The following is a 20,130-nucleotide window of genomic DNA, read 5'->3' as shown; positions in this document are numbered from 1 at the left end:
ATGAAAAAATAAAAAACAAAGAAATGAATATTAAAAAGTTTAATTACACTTAAAAACACAAAAAATTGGAAAATCATAAGTAAACACAAAAAAGTGTAAATAAAAGTTTTAGCAATAAATAGCTAAGCAATCTATAAAAAAAATAATAAATAATAAAATAATAATAAAAAATAACAAATAAAATAATTTATAAAATAATTAATAAAATAATAAATAATAAAAAAGATAAACGTATACACTTAATAAAGAACTGAAGAAAAGAACAAAAAAGGAATTGGTATTCCCAACAAACAATTTTGTATTAAGTGGTACACACCAAAATAAAAAGAACTAAAAATAAAAAAACATACCAATTTTAAAAATATCAAAGAATTAAATACATACCTAACAAAAATACAAAACAAATACAATATGAAGAAAATAATTTATAAAAATAAAACACAAAATAGGGGAAACAAAATAAAAAAAGTTAATTTAAAAAAATACACCTAGTAAATACTGAAATAAATTATAAATTTATAAACGTAAATTAAACTATTTTTGGATAAACACAAATTAATGAATATAAACAGCAAACAAAAAGACGGAATCAATTAAAAAATGAAGCAAATATATTAAAAGATAATAAATAAAGTACAAAAATAAATACATAACTAAAGCAAAAACGGGACAGAAACAAAGAAAAATATTGGAATAGACCGCCTCAAAATAATTTTTAAAAATAATAATTTTTAATAATAAGTACTGAAATAAATATTCAAAAAATTAAAGGGTTAAAAATAATTTTTATTTTAACATAAATAAAGAGTTAAACAATAATTAGATTAAGAAAACATAGGAAAAAACTTCTTAAAAACAATAACAAAACCAACCACATTAATTTGTTTCAGACAAGTTTATGAAATCTTTATAAAAGAATAGACATAAAATGAAATCTGTCTACAATTAAAGAGTGAAAGAAATATTCAAGTAATTGAAGGGATACAATAATATTGAAGTAATGAAAAGGAAAAAATAAAAACTTTTATACAAAACAATCAAAATACCATAGACATTGATTTTATAAAATACAAAAATGTAACATCAAAACAAAGTTATCAAATAAATCAAAAACCATTAAAATTTACTGAAATAAATCACAAAATAAATAAAAAATGGAAATATAAAAAATTATGATTAAATAAAACTGAAACTTAAAATTTTAAACTTGTTTAACATTAAAAATCGAAATAGAAAATAAAAAATTATACAATTTTGAAAAATACTATAATTTATGAAATAAATAACAAAACAAATACTTAAAAAACGTAAGTGGTCGCAAAACAAAATTAAAAAAAAAATGTAAACTAAAATAATACGTAAAAAAACTAAAGCAAAATAATAAAAGTAAAGTACTTACCAATTTCGAAATAATAAACCGAAAAAATCACGCAAGTATCCTAAAAACAAAGCAGTAAAAAGAGAAAAAAAAGTACACAAACTCTTAAAAAAATAATAATCACAGAACATAACGTTTCGATCAATGAAAACAAAATCAGAAATGAAGAAATGGAAGTAGAGCTCGGGGAACCTCATTTATAAAACAATCATTTTTTAACAAAAACACGCTTCGCTATTGGCAATATACATTGAGAAAACTTTCCTAATGGTTCTTCTTTTACTTTAGAATTATTTAAAATGGAAACCTTCATCAAGGATATTGTTAGACCAACAAATTTATAGCTTTCAAATTGATTTAACAAAAAACGTCAACAAAAAAAAAAAGGAAACTAAAAAGGCACAAATACATTTTAAACTAAACTTGATTTTAAGTTTGTAGTTAGGTTCTATATAGAATTTTTGGAAGATATATACTTTTGTTGGTATTGGGTTGATCATGATGAAATGCCTATTTTGGAACTTAATTTTTGAGTTTTTTTAATGGAACATATCCCTGCTCGTAGATTTTCTTGCATCAAATTCCAATCCTAAATAAGCTCATAAGAAATTTCCATATTTTTTGTGTTCTTGTAGTATTGGTGGACGTCGTGTTGAGTGTTGTTGCTGCTCTCAAATGTTGATATGTATATCATTTTAAAATGATACTTCTCAAATATATTTCTTTAACGCATGTTGCCGGGGGACTCTTCTTTGTTGCTTTGCATAAAACACAATTTTGAAGGCCTTCATTTCCACACAATTTCTCCTTTTTATCAATTTTTTGGAAATTACACATATTTGCTATAATGTTTTAGTGCTGTCGGAACTAATATTGGTTTTATGGTGACTCGTGGGTTTTCTGTTTACTAGTTGAGTCTGAGTTTGATCTTTAATCTATTTCCTGTTGCTTTTATCACAACCAAAGTTATATACTGTTGTGAGCTTTAAGTGTTTTTTGGTGACAAGCAGTTTAACTATAGCTTAGTGCGTGAATTCCTGAGATAGGGAAACAAGCTGATGTTATTTATAATTCGAGCACTTTCACAAATCTCTTAGTACTTACAGATTTCGTTCGAAGAACTTTTCAATTGTGATATAGTTTTTAATTAACGAACGTACTTAAATGAACGGCTAACGCCGCCACACAAAAATGGTGGCGGCTCAGCGATCTTTGAGACCGATGTCGTAGCTCTTTGAAACTTCAGACTGAACTGTGCCGTAATGCTGATCCGATCGGTCTTTTATACTGTGCTGAAAATCCACCACCAAAACACCACCATCGTTAACTGTTGGAAATACTTTCGCATGACGCAGGCGTGCCCGCAGAGGGGGAATGAAAAAATATTGGATGGGGGTACGATTCTGGATACTTGGGAACCGAGAACCGGGTGCGTGCCGTTGGGCCATAACAATAATAAAACGAGGGTTAGGCTCAAGGAATGAATTGAATTGGAAATGGTTTTTTCATTTTTATGCTGGTATTTCAGCACTGTCCCCGAGATCGCTTTACTTCTACTTCTTGGCTCTGGATTCCGATTCCCGGTGGAGGGTTACCGGGTTATCGAGTTATGTCACCCCCAGTTCGAACGACTTTGCCTTATGGGAACCGAACTGATCTAGTGCTACCAGTTGAGTGCATAGTAATTAGTCAAGATTTCTCTCGTTCGCTTTCTCACGCTCCTGGGGGTTTCTTTTGGTCCTTCGGCGAAAATTCTCCATGAAAGGTGTTCACCCAAAGGTTTTCTCAAAGAACTGATAACAAAGCACTTGGATTTGGATTTGTATTTGGGCAGGGGTATAATAACATTAGGGTGGTTTTATGCCAGCTCCCGTGTCAGTTTGCCAGCTACTGGTAGTTCAGTTATGCTGGTTGCATTTAATTTCATTTAGGACTCTTGTGGGATCATCAATTGGGCATGATTTGACTACTGGCAGTATGCGGGCTGAGGATGAGCTAAAGGTGCAGCTGCAGGGGGCGAGGGTTCCTTAAAAATATGGGAGATTTTTTAAAACTTAATTGGTTTGTAAACTTTTAAAGCTATATATGTTTTACTTAGTGGGATAAAAATATAATTTAACCAAATAAAAAATTGTTGAGTATAGTTCAAATGAAAAACACAAATAATATGGTTAGCTTAATTTCTTTTATACTTTGCTGTTAAACTTAATATATTATTAAAGATATATATCATTATAACTTTACAAATTCGATCAACAAAAGATAGATAAACATGAAAGGAACCAAACAAATAATTCCTTTGAAGAAATATATCATCGCCTGCTTAATTAAACGTTTGCTCTATTTATAAACCTAATAAACTTGATGTACAATTTGTTGGCTGCAACTAAGTGTTGTTTGGTATAATTGTCTTGTTTTTCCCCCACTAAACGGTTTTATCTATAAATATGCTTAGTAAAAGAAAAAACACTGGCAAGTCTATTAAGGTTTCTACATTGGTATAATAAGTCTCCAAAAACTATCTGAGAGCGTGTTCGCTACCTGAGCAACACAACTTTTGGTTTGTAGGTGGGTATCAATTCCGGAGATAGCACATCTTATCAATGAGACCATGCTGATAAAGACTGGGAACTCATCGGCAGGCAGGCGCACTATGCTTCAGTTTAGTTCCATTCCGTTTGGATTATAGTTCGTGTATTTTTTGGTTCCGTGATTTTCCTGCTGTTGGGAAAATGCGTCGGATTTCCTTCTGGCAGCGACCAAAGGTGACGCATTTCGCCTTTCTGGTCTTCTTCGTGTATATTTTCCTTCTCGTCAGTTATAAATTCCTACAAGTGAGTGTGACAAATTAGATTCCATTCTATTAGCTACAAATAGGCTCTGTCAAAAACACATCCGGAGCTCCTTAGCGTACTTAATGGTTTGAATAATTAATATTTCGCTTTGGGTAGCACGAAATAAAATAAATGCATACCTAAATAAACATGGTGTTTTCATGTGAAAATGCTGTGAAGGAAAAATGTGAAAAATACATGCACAGTGTGTTAGGTTTTATGGAAAAAAGTTAAATGTGTTGCCTAAATTGCTTAAATTAAATGTGAAACCTTAGGTAATTCTTTGAACATTCTATAATTTCATATTATTATGCAATTTTCCCGAAACAACATAACTTTGGTTCCGTTTCTTGTGGACATGATTTCTGGAAAATAATATATATAAAAAACGTGTTAGATGTACATCAGCACTTCTCTTATAATATACATGCTCAAAAATAGTAGCAATCAAAAAATGTTATTCTTTAAAAGTAGAATTCTATAATAAACAAAAATAAATATCAAAAGTAATAAAATGTTTGGTAAATTAAAATATAATCTCTCTCGGAAATCTCTAAAAATAAATTCAATTTTTGGTTTGTATAGACTTAGACATATAAGTACGAGTACTGTAGACCTAAAAAACGCATTAAGCTTGAAGCAAATTTGTATCTAAGCCATGCATAAAAAATAAACAAATTCGGGAACGTCAAGATATTATCTTCAAATTTCCGTATAGTATTAGAAAATTGGCCCACTGTGCTAAAATCATTTTAGCCGAAGCATCAAGTGGTCAACGCCTGCGTTCACTTTCGATTCCCCTGCCCAAGACGAATGTATTAAATGTGGCAATTATACATAAACATGTGTCCGAATAAAAGGAAAGCGCGTCTGTGTGTGCTGGCATGTGGCTATGTATAATTGATATATTTTCATTCTCGATAATAAAAGTGGAGGATGTTGGCCGTATTAACTTAAAAATAGCATGGAAAAGCGGCGCTGACTCACTCGAACCGGCAGACATGGACATGGACACTCCAATCGGGAGACAAGCGTACAATTTATTAAGTCCCCCCACCACCCACGACCCATTCAACCACCTCCCACCACCCTTCACCCACAGTTCCACGCCACCCACCGCCCACTTTTGGGGGCAGGGAGTACTCTTACAAGGCCCTCGAAGCTCTGCCGCCGCGCTGCTAATGCGCAGTTGCCGCGCTGCCGGTGAGTGCCGCCATTTGATGACAGCGCTTGTGGACTGAGGCGCCAGTTTGATGCGAGGCGTGCGTTGATTAACTTGTTGCATACGCGTCCTGGAGAAAAGCGGGAAAGCGCTTTCCCCACCCCCTCGTTAGTGCACGGCGGAAAAACTCCTCAATATGCATTTAATCCTTGGAAATTAGGGCTATCCAAAGGGTTACGGTCGATGGAAGTTTATCTATTTTGTTTATGTGATAAGAGGAGATCAGAGATGTGATTTTGTTGCCAGTGAAAATTTTGATTATTAAAAAAAACCCATATCTAGTTCCACTTAGTTAGTTAGGTCCTTACCTATCTTGACTTTTAAGTTGGCTGACACTTTATAATATAAGTAAACCACCGAACTCAAGACTTGTAAAATCTACGAGTACTACGACACCGATTACCATATTAAAGATCACGTTAATGATATTAAAGAAGGAATAAACTCATCTTTATCAAAAAATATTTAATAATACCAAGATTTGACTCTCATATTTTTGCACATCAAAAGTGATATATTCAACGAATACCATACCAAGGAGCCTACAAATCCATAAGATACCCCTGGTATAAGTCAGAAAAATAATAATAATAATAAAAGTAATTTTTAGCTTAGAAGAAAAAAACTCAATGGTATCAAATAATATTATATTATACTAAGAATCAGTGCATTTCATATATCAAATATAATATAAACAGTTTATTTTTGATAAAAGTGGATTCTCCGTTGACTTGAGGGATTAAGCGCTTTGATTTATCACTTTATCACCAAAGGCCAATCGTATCTATTTTCTCCCAGTGTGAGTGAGCCATAATTATTTGCGTATTGTGGGGCGCCAAGTGAACTTGTGGCTGGGTCGGTCATTGGGGTGGTGGCCAAAGAATGCCGAGGACGGGCGGCATTCGCAGTGGCAGTCGGCGGTGATGACACTGTAGGGACGCCCCCACAGAAAATCAGCAACAACTACACACACGTGCTATCGCTAATCGATGGCCGGCCATCAAGAGCACTAAGCAAATAAGCAACAGGAGCCGCTTGGGGTGGCCTGAAGAGACCCCAAGTCCGAGAATCCGTAGAGCCGAGACCCAAGACGTCGGCTTCTCGGTCGGCGTTAACGCAGCGCGCAGCTAGAAAATAAATAAACAGGTTTAGTTCAGTTGCCGTCGGCGATTCCTGAGGAGCGGAGTCCCGAGCGCTGTGTCTCCCCCACTCGAAAAATGCTTGTCGTCCAGGAGAACCGCTTCCAGCATGTGTACTTCGCGCTGTCCGCCCTGGTGGCCACCGCCATGCTCGTCCTGGTCTACATATCCATGCGCTCGAGCCTTGTGAGTGTGGTGGAATATTTTTTTTAGTCCTTTAGGGATCCCCTGACTCATCCTTTGGCCCCTCTTTTCTTGCAGAACGAACGGCTGCGCGAGGATCTGGCCAAAACGCAGCGTCAGTTGATCTTCGAGAGGCCAAATCCGCACTGGGACTACAGCAACAGTTGGCGCAGGATAGGCAACACCACGCTCAGACATGAAATATACTCGGCATACTTCGATGTCAGGACGGATATTATAGGTAAGACGGTAATAGACGATGGGAAAATGTATTATCCTGTGAGCTTCGATAATATGATCCTTCAGTTCCTAGGATGTTAGTTTAATCATGTTTCTTTTCTGAATTCAATATTGTTTTGTTTTGGTGACCCTGGTTTATCATTAACTAGTCTATATTCTTATGCCCGCTACTTTGTCCACATGGTAAGCTAGAAATATAATATATTTTTATAGGAAATATAAGAAAACTTAGGGTTTAGAACGACGAAGAAATGAAGACAGGAATATCGGAAAACTAATGACAGATCGGGGTCACCAAATCATCAATTTTGTAATACAGAAAAGCCTTAGAGCTTAAAATGTTATTTTTTGAATTTGTAAGTCCATTAATTTAAAAACTTCTCATAAATATGAATTAGAAGGTAAGATAGAAATAGTTAGTAACTTCATTTAAAACCAATTTATTACTTCTAAGACCCAGAGGTAATAGTTTTGATTATTTTAATCGGATAACTCATTGTTTTTATGTTTTTGTAGCGAATGTCCGGCTGGATGAGGAGCAGATGACCATAGGATCCCTTCGTGTCTTCGCCGTTCTGCCGGAGCGTCTGCGCGACTCCTCGGTGAACTGCATCGTGCGCTTCTCGGACTTCACCAGCCAAGAGATCGTGGCCGAGGAGGCGGGGGCCATGCACGATGTGCACAACAACACCTTTGCGGCGTGGAGTGTCATGTGTCCGCTGCACGCCTCCCGCCGCGCCCCCCTGCGACTTCCCCAGGCGGTGGCCTTGGCCTACGCCTCCAACCGACTGAGTCATCTAAGTCCAACCTTTATTCAGATCAGGTAAGGAACGCTTTATATCATGCATAACAAGTATCTACAGTTTAATTTTTAATAACTGGGTCTTCATAAATCAAACATCAATGTCTCGAATTTCCCTATAGCTTAACTTTCTTTAAATGTTATACATTACTTATAATTTCCAGTAAATTATAGTAATTATTATCTAACCATAAGATGTTAGAAGTGCAAGCTTTCAGAGGGTTTTTTAACCAGCAGAAGTCCTTCAGCTCGCCTTAGATGATAGATTAGTTTTTTTTTACAGCTCAGAGTTTTATTACATTATTACATGGCTAAAAGTTTTATTACATTAGATACATCTTAATTAGTATTTAAGAACGACTTATAAATGACAATGTTGTTCGATTTGTAAGTTTTGTGGGATTTGATAAGTAGTGGGTAGATCACGAACTTAATTATATTGAACAACTCCTTTAGAAATCTCTAATTTTTGCCTTTCTTGCTAAAGAGTTTTATTCTAATAACCAGAAATTGGAGTGTACTCTTTTGTCTTAATTAATCAAGAATTAATTTAAAATAATCAATTGGTTGGCTTAAGTAGTTTTAAAATTTTAAACTGTAATTTTAGTTTTGGCTACCCTGTTTAACTATTTTTTTATGTACTTCCCTAGTTATCCCCGCAACATGACCAACTTGTTTGGCCGATCCCGTCCCGCGATCTCCGTGTGCGTTGGTCCTCTGCAGGAGAACTACTCGAATGTGCTCCGCCTGGTGGAGTTCGTGGAGATGTACCGTCTGCAGGGCGCCACCCACTTCTACTTCTACTACGTGGAGGCCACCGAGGAGGTGCGTCGCGTGCTGGAGCACTACCAGCGGATCGGGCTGGCCGATGTCTTCGAGTGGAATGTCCAGGCCCACCTGAAGGATCTCCACTACGCCGGCATAGTGGCGCAGTTCAATGACTGCGTCTACCGGGCCAATGTGGTGGATAACTTCCGGTATGCGGCGGTGGTGGACCTGGACGAGGTAGTGATGCCGCTGAAGCACAATTCTCTGGCGGATTACCTGCGCCAGTGCGACGAGGGACGCACCGCGGGCTTCGTCTTCCGCAACGTCTTCTTCCACCGGCGGGACAGCAACGACACCTTCAACGCCCCCGCCCATGTGCTCAATAGGCTGCTGTACACCCAGTCCAAGGTCAGGAGGACCCTGGAGGTCCTGCCCGCGTATGTAAGGAGCAAGGTGGTGGTCAATGCCCGAGCCATTGTGGAGATGGGCAATCACCAGGTTTATCGATCTGCCCCTGGTTTCGCCGATCATATGGTCCATCCCACGGTGGGATTACTGTTCCACTATCGTGACAAGTGCATCAACTGCAAGATGGTGCTGATCGTCGACTATACGGCCCGGAGATTTGGCTCGCTGCTCTTCGATCGAGTGGACAACACGTGCCTCGAGGTTTTCCTAAACCGCGGCATCTGCGATCTGGTGTAGCCCTGCAATCTGTGGTTCGATCTTCGACAGACGCCCCCTAAAAAAACCAGAGATCTCTCTGGTCAGTTGATCTCGTGGCCTCCGCCCGTCGACATGCTAAAATTCTGCTCGCTGCGAAGGAGCAAGGAGCCTGCGATTCCGGCTCCCAAAGTTGCCAAGAGTGTACGACAAATTAGAATATAAGTGCTAGCTGTTCGCCTCTAAGTGTTATGCCGTAATAAATCGTGCTTTAAGTGATTTGTGATGTAATCCAAAGTGTTTGGTTTCCATTTCTTTATATATGTATTACCACCCCAAACCCTTTAGTCATCGCTGCGACTGAAGGATGTCCCGCTGAACGACGCCCAACTGCTCCAAGTGCTCCAGGCTCAGCGGGAGCGAGGTCCTTTGATTTTGGCCCTGAGCAGGTGAGCAGTTTGGATATAGCAAGGTATTTTTCGCGGAGGTCAGAACTTGCCATATTTCACTTTCAGTGCGGGGACGGGGAATCAAGCGAAAACTTGCCGGAAGTGCGGAACCCCCTTTGAAAACCCACAGGTGGTCGAAAATGGAACAACAGGTGAGCCATAGGGGGTGGCTTTTATTACAGCAAGTCCCATAGCTAACCGCATCCTGCCTGCCTTCACTAACACCGTGTAAAATAATTGAATTTATTAAACATCATGGGCTCGATGACGACCAACGCAAAACTAATAAAGTCCAGTTCATAAACAACTATACGGTAACATTTCCTCCCCTAATTGCTGATGTCACACAAATCAGACCAACCAATCAAAAAAATTCCTGACAAGTATTCTCTAGGGACTTTTTATCACTGCCGAACACTTTTAGGGGTCTAAACATACATATGTTCTACATTTTTGTGGCTCCCTGGAGAGTAAAAATTCCGTTTTACGAAAATTAACACATTGGTGTTCCAAGTACACTATACGTAATCTTCCAAAACTTTAAAAAGATTAGCTTCTATAAGATATTTGTTTTGATAAATTCGTTCTTAAGATTAGTTATTAAATATATTATTATAAGAATATGAATTTAAATATACCCGTCAATTGTGCATCATAAACCATTCTCTAAGTAGTGATTCCTAGGTCTTAAAAATAGAAACGATTTATTCCGTATATTTCAGTATACCAACTCTAGTTAGTAGAAGAGTTTGCTAATAAGTTTACCCTAAATGGAAAGTTGTATTCCTCTTATTCATAAAACCTGCCCCTGCATAAACGAAAACAAAACCATAAACTGTTTAGTGGGAAAAGAACACAGCAGAAAACAGCTCGCTCCCTCGCAAATGGTATTGGAAAAATAATAACTAACAGTGCACGCCAAACCATTTCAAAACGAACCCCTTTCAGGGACCTTCCCCCTTTCGAGGCACCCCCTTCCAAGCCCCTCTCCCTCATTTAACCCCCTTGACAGCGCCCCTGTCCATCTGTTGGAGCTTGACGACGCGAACGACGCGCCGATGACAATGACGCTGGCATTATGTGTTTACGGCGGAGTGTGACAGGCGGGGGAGGGGGAGGGGGGACATGGTGGTGGAGGGGGTCCCGGGAATCAGGCAATTCGGGGGAGGTAAGACCCCCGCTTAACGGAAGGGGGCTCAATGAGTGGTCACTGCCTAAGCCGGCAAAAACGTAAAAACCAACTAAAAGTCAACATACAATGCGAGTGGCGCTCCAGAAGTTGTTAATTGGTATAGGAAAGTTTTTAAAATATGTGGGTGTTATGACCTACTAAAGGTATTTACAGAAATATATTACCTAAAATAAGCTTATATGGTAGTAAAAATAATTGACAAGTCTGTTTCACACAATTATCTTTAGAGAATGTCTAAGTATAGTGATGAAATATATTTTTTTAATGACTTTAGTTAAATACTAATATTATTTTCTACAGAATATAATTAGGCGGTGATATGCGTGTATACATTTATGACTTACAGCTGAGGTTAGGGGTGATATCAAAGTGTTGGTCAATTAAAAAAATATATATTTATCACTTTCTGGAAATCTGAAAACATTTCCCTTATCGACTAGAAACTGAGAACTCAAAACTCTCCCTCTGGCCACATGCACTGCCACCCGCTATGTCGTCATCGTCATTCATCGAGTGCCTCCACTCCAGACATATGTCTGTGCCCGTCCAGCAGTGACTATATAGCATGAGTGATATAGCCCCATCCACAAGAGTCCCAGTTCCGATTCCAGTTGTAGTTCAGTCGCAGCTTCTGCCGCTGCCCTAAACCAGATGCGCACATGCGGCGGCACAATGCACTGACAATGATTGGATTCTTTTGTTCTGTTTGCTGGCCAGGCCTCTCCGTTCTTACTGGCCCCCCTTTCCCCTGGCCACCGCCACCCCTGCCCTGCTGCGCCCCCACTCAAACTGACCCCCCGACCCTCGCTGTGCATTTGTGTGTGAATTTATGCATACAAATTTGAAAAATATCGGATCTGTGGTTCGTGCCCGCCGAACGCAGAACGCAAATCGGGGGAGCAACGACGACAAAGTCACCGAGAATAACAGAAATTTAGGGGTACGGGTCTTGGAATACCCTTGATGTTCGTTGTGTGATAAAAAAAAAATATTTATGGAATGATTTTTATAAAATTTGATATTGAACCTTCATTTGGTGCATATGTTCTTAAATAAAATGACATTTTTTTATATTTTTTTTTATGATAAAAGTATTGTTTATAAAACTAAGACTTATATGGGAATTTTAAGTACTAGTACCATGAATATCAACCTATCAAATAAAACGACAGTTATTATTTTGGATGATAAAAATATATACCTTACTTTAGTGATGCGAAGATACTTTTTTTCAATAATACATAAAACATTGTTTATAAAACTAAGTCTTATATGGGAATTTAAAGTACTAGTACCATGAATATCAACCTATCAAATATACCGACAGATATTATATTGTATGATAAAAGTATATACCTTATTTCAGGATTGCGAAGAATATTTATAATGTGTTTCTTTTCAATTAAATGATACTTTTTCAATGATACTTAAAAACATTGTAAGGTTAAGTATGGAAAATGAATCTTTCCTTCAAAATTAAAGTCTTTAACCGCAATCAGTACGGTTCTAAAATATACAAAGATGTATTTTTAAAATATATTGTTGAATACTTTGGGACACCTTTATAAGATATTATATTGGATGATAAATATATATAACCTATTTTAGTGATGCGAAGAATATTTATAATGTGTTTCTTTTCAATTAAATGATACTTTTTCAATGATGAAAAATTTTTCCTTTAAGATTAAAGTCTTTAACGGCAATCAGAAGGGTTTTAAAAGATACAAGGATGTATTTTTAAAATATATTGTTGTGTACTTCGGGACACCTTTATAAGGAATCTCTGTGGCGCCCTTGATTATAAATGAATTTCTGAATTGTGCTCACTTTCACTTCCCTCGATTACTGGGTATCCGTAGGATTTTAAAATAATTTACAAAGATATCTTTTCTGTGGCACCCTTGATAATAAATGAATTTCTGTGCTGTGCCCACTTCCACTTCGAACTACGAGACCAATACTCCCTTGGGACCCTCGAATACCGGGTATCGCCATGGCAAAACATCAACAAGTCACGGCTCTAAGCCGGCTACAACTACAACTACCAGTGCAAACAGCGACCAGTCCTCAGTCCTCACCCACCACTCGACGCCGACGTCGCTGTCGACGCAGACGCAGACGCCGGCAGAGGCTGAGGCTGAGGCAGAACCAGCAACAAGTCTCTAATCAACAGGCGACTTTTGCTCTCTGCGCTGCTGCTGCTGCGCTGCTTTTGCTCTGCTCGTGCTCTGCTTTCGGTCTGCTTTTGCTCTGCCTGCTGCTGGCGTGCTTTTTGCCTTCGGTGTGTCGGTGTTATACGATACGATACCGTATTCCCCCAGCGATTTAGTTACTACAGAAGTTTTGCCAAGTCAAGTTGTCGCGAGCGAAAATCTATATATTTTTGCTAGCTTTTTTTTGCGGGGCGATCAGTCAAGTTCAGTGGCGAAAAAAAAGATAAACCATAAACATTTAGAACGGGCGCGTGAAATGTATTAACTACCAGCTACCGTTGGGTGCAAAAAAAAGAACGTAATACAATCAGGCCAAAAAAGTGAGTTGACCGTTTTATTCGTATTCTAAGCCCCACTATTCGAAAAAAAAAGAATCCGTTCAGAGCTTGAGTTTGGCGCCCTTTTTTCGTGTCACTGGGCCAAGACGCTATTGACCCAGTATACCCACTTAAAGTGTCATACCTTCTGGGCTGCGTTACGTATTTAAATCAATCGAATGGTCTCCGATTTAAAATTCAGCTGATAGGCAAATGCAGAGCGAATTTGGGTTAATCATTGCCTGTGTGCGTCTGGTGATAATCATAGCCCAAAAATGGCACAAATACCGCCTTATTTAGATCTGTCTGTGCATATATATCTTTATAATTTGTTTTAAATTATACAGTGCAACCCTTTTTCCCCCAGTTGGTCACAGTTCAATTAAGTCTCTAATGACCGGATGCCAGTGTTGTGAGTGTGTGGTGCATGCAAATGAAGCCGGTATTGTGAATGTCCCGGAATTCGGGTTTGATTTAATAGTGAAAATTATATTTTTTATAATTAATTTCGCCCCCAGTGGGTCAGCCCGAGTGGAATTCGTAATTCAATTGGCTGTCCGGCACTCCCCGAGCTGGCTCACGATTAATTATAATTCTCAATTCGGCATTCTTCTATCGCCGAACCGAAAGAAAGCCAAGGCAAATAGCGAACACTGTCTATGTACTACTATTTATTCTGCTTTTGTTTACCGCTACGCTATATTTTTGATAAGCCTCAGCTGGCGAAAAGTCAAAATTTTTGTTATTACCCCATGTGTGTGTTTGGGTTTTTTATTTGCCCAGCCAAAACACAAACAAAAGTTATTGTCAATTGCTAGAGGCGATAAAAAGACACTAAAAGAGCGAGAAGGAACGAGTCTGATGGTGCCAGGCGCAAACTAGAAAATGTTTAAGAAAATATTATTTAGGCTGGCTGGCTCGGCCATTCATGAGACCATTAAAAAGTCTAAAGAGCTCTACTACCACTTTACACCAAAATTTTATTTCACATTAAATCGGAAATGCCTTCTTGAGTACTTTGGCATGGCTATAAATAGACTGAAATCAATAGGTATTGTTACCAAGAACCTTTTAGAGCGACAAGCTCTTTGTTTACTTCAATCGATTATAAAAGAAAGGCGACCTAGTTGAGGGCCTCGCCTAAATTTTTAACCACCAGCTGTTCTTTGTCCCAAGACAACTTACTTATAACTCGAACACGATTTAACGAAATTATCGTCATCATTCGGTGGTGACTCAATTTAGTGCGGTCATTGGCTCGGGAAACACTCCTCAATCAATTGGTGCCCTTTGGGCCAGCTCAATCCATAGATTTTGGGTGGTTGGATATCGCTGTATCTGGTTACCTAGGCCAAATTGCCCCTGTGCGGCTACTCAATTTGTTTGTGGGGTATCAATTTTAATGGATTTTGTCACTTTACTTAGCCAGGGGGCATAAATGAGTGATTGCGATCGATTGTTGCGGTTAAGGGGCTTTTGTTTTCTGGTTCCGCCTTCTAATTGGGGTTCAAAGGGGTCTGAAAAAAAGAATTAAAATTAATATTTTCTTGGTCCTCTTTGAGTTTTTATCTGTCTGTGGTTATACGCCTATGGAATTTTTTACAACATAATTTAAGTTTTTTTAAATGATTATATTTGTTGTTAATTTTCCATTAACTATCAAACTATTTATTGATAACGAAAGATAAGGTTATTGGTATTGCATAGCAAGAATGCATTTATGGCCGTATCTAATTACTTTTAAGTACAATTTTTGAAGCATACTTTTAGGTGAATGCAGAATTGTTTTTAAATTAAAAGCAAAATTTCTGTATTTCGTATTTTGTAGGTGAAATGACTTTTGGTTTATAAAACCTTATTTAAAATATTTAATATTTTGAATGTTCATTAGGCTCAAAGAATTTCTATATGATCAAATTCGCCACCTTAATTAACATTTCCAAGTGCTAATTTATAAACAACCTTTTTTGTAAAATGATAAGGTACCTGTAAAAATTAAGAGAATAATAAAATGCTATAATGTGAGAATGAATATGGCTAAAAAACCATAAAACGACTAAAAGCCTCCTCTCCGTTTCTGTTCCCATTTGCGGCTAATTTAGTCCAGTGTTTACCTCCAAAAGCTCGACTTAAAGCGGCCTGCTAATGGCATCAGGTTTACTTTTCTGGTAGCGCCCCCGCAGTTCGACCCCCACCGAACCTTTCCAAAACCGTTGACCATTGTGACGCTTGGCCATTATATCATTATGATAATTTTGCCAGCCGGTTTGTGGCTATCTATAAAGTCGTTTTGCCGCTGCTCAGCTGACGCAGCTGACTGGCTTTTTGGCAATAAACAGAATTTCAGTATTGAATTGTGATTCAGCATCTGAAAGAGCAGCACAAACGGAATTTTCGACAATGCAATTAACGTGAATTTGTTATTTTGCTAAGAAATGACTTCAGAATTTTGTTTTAGAAAACGTTTCGGTTATATAATTCGTGGGTTGCTCTGCGTTTCAAGTTCTCAAATAAATCATAAAGCAAATGCTTGAATAAATACTGATAAACATTTTCAAGTTTGCTGTGCGAAATGTTCTTATCTTTTCCTGATTTGTGTCGGCCTATGTTGTACGATAAGTTAACATCATGCCACAACAAAGGCAAATCAGTGATTAGAGAGTAGTGGAAAATGTGGTAATGATTTGCTAATAAATCTTGATCAATATGTGGTTACAGACTAGTAAAAACCGCAGTGATGAACAACTTGTGAATGGTGAACATAAATTAAAAGCATAGGTGTTTTTCCGAATATTATGAAATTAGGGTTGATTAAAAATCACAGAAAAACACCAAAAAGTATGCAATACTTTTAAAAATAATCATATAATTTAAGTTGTCATAGAACAGAAATATCAAGTAAGATTTAAAGATTTTCAACTGACTTTGAAAGTCATTAGAGATTTTTCTGTTATCTAGTGGTATCATTACACTTAAATGTTTAAGTTTTATAATGAAGAAATGCTTTAAAAATATTTCCATTAGGTTTAATTCCCCCTCTTATTTTCGTTGAAATGACTTTGAAATTCCAAATATTTCTATTTAATAGTTGAACTATCTACAAAAATTCCAGCACGGCAAGACAATCAAGATAGGTAAACAAATGTATAAACTGAAGAACTTGCCGGAAACATAACGTAAACCAAACACACAATAGTTGTTCTACAATTAACATTTAACAAATTGCAATGCCTTGAAAGTGGGGGGTATCAAAGCACTCAAAACAACCCGTTTAACCTTAACTTTCCCATCTAATCAGGTTTATATTTTGCTTATGATTTCATGGCAGCCAGCCAGAACAGCACTCCCAATTGCTCCGCAAGTCGAGAGCCCTCTGTTTATTCCAGAAATCGAAAGCTGCTTCCAGCTGTCGACGGATTGGCGCAGTGCCAAAACATTTCTAATGTCCGATACCAAGAGCCCAGCAAATTAGAAGCTGTCGGAAGCCGATTTGCAATCGATTCCAGTGCGAGAGCGAGATGGCCGACCATCAGAATCAGCAAAAGTTGAAGGCTTCGTCGGAACAGAAACAGAAACTTATCTACAACAGCTACCTGTGTCGCGTATTTCCAGGTGTACGGGGGAGCTTTCGGAGCTTCGGCTTCAGTTGGGCACCAGAACTTCGACTTTGACGTTGTGTCGATCGAGAGCGAGGGCTATAGATATAGTATAGCTATCGGAAATTACACTGCACTACACACTCGACACCGGAATTGTAGTGATTTTTACCCCCAGTTGTGGTTTTCGAGTCGCCGATTGATTGCACCCTAATAAAAATAGACCCCCGTGTTTGTGTTTTTTGTTTAGCTTTTCTTTATTTAACTCCCTCTGTGTGTGTCGGTGTGTGTTAACTTCGGCCAAGGAAAAGCGACTGGGAAAACCCGTGAAAACTGACGCAATAGGACAGTGTTAGTGTGTTTGTTTATATCAACCTAATAGAACTACTGTTATTAGCGAAAAACATTGGCAATTACGCGCCACCTTTGGCACTTGGATGCGAGGCACTGAGATCATTATACGATTTTAGAATGTGTCGCGGAGATAACAGAACGAGGCCCACTGTGCGGCGGAGACAGTGGGGTCGTCGGCGGTTTCTTTGTAGCACTTGCAATTCAGTTGGCTCACGTTCGCGGCCTTTGATGCAACGCTTCTTGGCTTTTTCGCCGATGCCGACGATTTGCGATTAATTGGGAATTAAATTGTAAGAACGTGACGTCAGAGCGGGTTCGATGTTCTTGTGGGGCGATTCATAAATTAATGTACTAAGCAGATTGTTTGTGTTAATACTCTGTGTGTGTGAGTGTTGTGTAAAAGGCAAACAAACAATAAGTAGGGAGAGAGAGGAAAACAGACATGTGCTCGACTCGTTTTGGGAGAACAAATCGCTCGGCGCTGCCCAAATAAATAAGCAAACAGCCCCAAGACTCTCAAAAACCTATGCTAATTAGCAGCAATAACAACAAAGGCGAAGAGCCCAGTGTATCTGTATTTGTATCTGTATCTGTATCTGTAGCCGAGAGTATGAATGTATCTCGAACCCATACCCATAAATACCCCAAACAACATAAGTGCAAAGCCAACAAATCGGCAGGCAGCCAAACACTCGGAATACCCTGAAAAAACACAAATGACAAATGGTGAATGCTCAGTGAATGGAGAGTGTGGCAAAAGTTTAAACATCGTAAAGAACTCAGTGAAAGGAATATTAAGAGAGGAATAACGTTTAAGTTCAATGAAATTACCCATCAAAATGTTATTATTAAAATTACAAAAGAAATTAGGTTAAACATTTAGAAAACTTTGAAAGTTATGATCTAATCATATGATATCATAATTCATATCTCAAATATTGTTATCATTGTAATTCTGATAGAAAAACCCATTAGTTTTTCTAGTCTTTTTATTAAAATCTCAGTAAACTATTTTTATTACAAAAAAAGAAATAAAAACCAATTACATTCTAAGTCTTAACCGCAAAAAATGAATGCTTCATTCCCAAAGAATCTCCCAAGCGAAAATCATATCTTAGATCTTCTGTCATGCCAACTTGTTGAACTAAATCTCAATGAGAGACTTCTTTTGATGACCCCCTCTATGCTTTTTTAGCATTAAAAGTCCCATCTTTAATCAATTTCCAAGAAGCATACTTCACCTCACTGCATTGAGCCAAGCAACCTCGATTCCATTGAAAGCAAAACATTTTCTTTATCAAGAAATGCAAAATTTATCAGCGATAGCCCAGAAAAGATAACTAAAATGTGCGATGTTCTACAGCAAATAAAGCGAGTCAGAGAAATCAAATTCGTATTTGTTGATATTACGGGGCAAGAAATATAGAAAAATAGAAGCCACCACAACGGTTCCTCATAGATATAGATAGCGGCTACTTGGGTGTACGTCAGTGATTCGGGCGACTTAACGAGGCCCAAAACGAAACTCAAACGGAAACCGAAACCAATTGAGAATACATACATTACTACTAAGTGTGGGTTCTGTCTGGGGGAAGTGATCGTTTTAGTAGTTCCTAATTGGGAACCCAGTGCCTGTCACCCAGTGCAGAAATTGCATAATGCCCGGGCTCAAAAACCCCATCACATCACGTGCATGGGTCGTCTGGCACCTGACAGACCCACTGAAATCACTTCAGTTTACTTTTTTCTGGGATGAGGAAGTTGATGGAGAGGCCAGACAGAACAAGAGAAATTGAAAGCCATTAAGTACCTTTAAAAATAAAAGCGAAATACTACTAACCGCATGGCCCACTGGGATGATACATGCAAGATCTATATATATACCCTATACGCGTGGATATATGCTCCTACAATTATTCAAGAGTACAGCGCAGGCAGAGACTTGTGACCACAGAAATCAAAGAAATTACGCACGAAAAATATCTTGAAAATGCCATAAGTTGTATATAGATACACAGCCGGCGCAGACTCATCAGATACACTTGCACACACACACACGTTGGGGAGAAGATATAGGCAAACTCGAACTGTGGCAAACTATTTCCGTATTGAGTTCTCTTCTTCAATGCCCTGCATTTGTTTTTTTTGGGCATATTGCAAGGCAGCTTTTGTCCTAAATCAAACACTTAAACTCTTCAAATATGAAATACTTAACATTCCTAAATTGCCTAATGATAGTTTTTCTGATTTTAACTGACCTCTAAATAATTTATTTTCCCTTAATATCTGACATCTTTCATTCTTGAGCATTTATCAACTGATATTTAAGTCACAAAAATGTGTTCGTGACATTTAAAAAAATTTATTTTCGAAAGCATATATGCTTTAGCTTAAATTCCACAAACAAATTACGTACGTGTTCCAAAAGAATATTCTAATATTTATGGATGCGCCAAATATATTTTCGAAACGTAGGATACGTTTCTCATGATTTCAGTTTATGAGTTTGTTTGGCTTGTGGAAATTGCATTGACCTAGAAGTCATTTTGTTGTTTTTTCGGTCTCTTGGGTATTTTTATGGGGTCTTTGGAATACCCTGCATTCTGTTTTGGTTTTGCACATTTCTCCCAGAACACTCTTAAACTCTCTCTGTTTTTCCCACTCTCTCTATTTTTTCTGTTTTCCCTGTATGTATTTTGAAAACGAAAATGAGCATGGTTATGAATTTTCCCCATTTTCCTTTCTGTGTGTATATTTTTCAAATACTTGCCACTGTG

General features: G+C 37.8%; 2 protein-coding genes across 11 annotated transcripts in view; both read left to right on the top strand.

Annotated features, from left to right (window-relative positions):
- Positions 1 to 4,072: 4,072 nt before the first annotated feature.
- LOC119551945 lies at positions 4,073 to 9,514 on the top strand. 2 transcript variants are annotated; one of them, XM_037861634.1, is made up of 5 exons: positions 5,491 to 5,541; positions 6,208 to 6,759; positions 6,835 to 6,997; positions 7,513 to 7,819; positions 8,449 to 9,513. In XM_037861634.1, exons 2-5 carry the CDS (start codon positions 6,652 to 6,654, stop codon positions 9,269 to 9,271), a joined length of 1,401 nt encoding a protein of 466 aa, XP_037717562.1. In that variant the 5' UTR covers positions 5,491 to 5,541; positions 6,208 to 6,651; the 3' UTR covers positions 9,272 to 9,513. The 2 variants fall into 2 exon arrangements, with proteins under 2 accessions (XP_037717563.1, XP_037717562.1); XM_037861635.1 differs by lacking the exons at positions 5,491 to 5,541; positions 6,208 to 6,759 and adding an exon at positions 4,073 to 4,212 and having other exon boundaries at positions 8,449 to 9,514.
- Positions 9,515 to 17,524: 8,010 nt separating this feature from the next.
- Positions 17,525 to 20,130, top strand: part of LOC119551941 (sorbin and SH3 domain-containing protein 1) — a 32,950-nt gene continuing 30,344 nt past the window's right edge. For 2 of the 9 annotated variants that reach the window (XM_037861630.1, XM_037861614.1), the window contains exon 1: positions 18,368 to 20,130. This exon is cut by the window's right edge and continues 6,100 nt beyond it. The gene's annotated coding sequence lies outside the window, so the exon portion shown is untranslated. Of the gene's footprint in view, positions 17,644 to 18,277 lie in introns of those variants that run through there. The other 7 variants (XM_037861617.1, XM_037861616.1, XM_037861628.1 and 4 more) reach the window with 7 other exon arrangements.

This window comes from Drosophila subpulchrella, chromosome 2R (genome assembly GCF_014743375.2).
Source record: "Drosophila subpulchrella strain 33 F10 #4 breed RU33 chromosome 2R, RU_Dsub_v1.1 Primary Assembly, whole genome shotgun sequence".
Classification (NCBI taxonomy): Eukaryota; Metazoa; Arthropoda; class Insecta; order Diptera; family Drosophilidae; genus Drosophila; species Drosophila subpulchrella.
Note: the sequence above shows the minus strand (reverse complement) of the source record. Positions and strands in the feature narration are given on the sequence as shown.

What these genes read in the sequence shown, in the direction of transcription:
- LOC119551945 (XM_037861634.1), top strand. Translation starts at nt 6,652, where the DNA reads ATGCTTGTCGTCCAGGAGAACCGCTTCCAGCATGTGTACTTCGCGCTG. An exon ending in TATCCATGCGCTCGAGCCTT is followed by an intron (nt 6,760 to 6,834) that starts GTGAGTGTGGTG and finishes CTTTTCTTGCAG; the next exon opens with AACGAACGGCTGCGCGAGGA. An exon ending in TGTCAGGACGGATATTATAG is followed by an intron (nt 6,998 to 7,512) that starts GTAAGACGGTAA and finishes ATGTTTTTGTAG; the next exon opens with CGAATGTCCGGCTGGATGAG.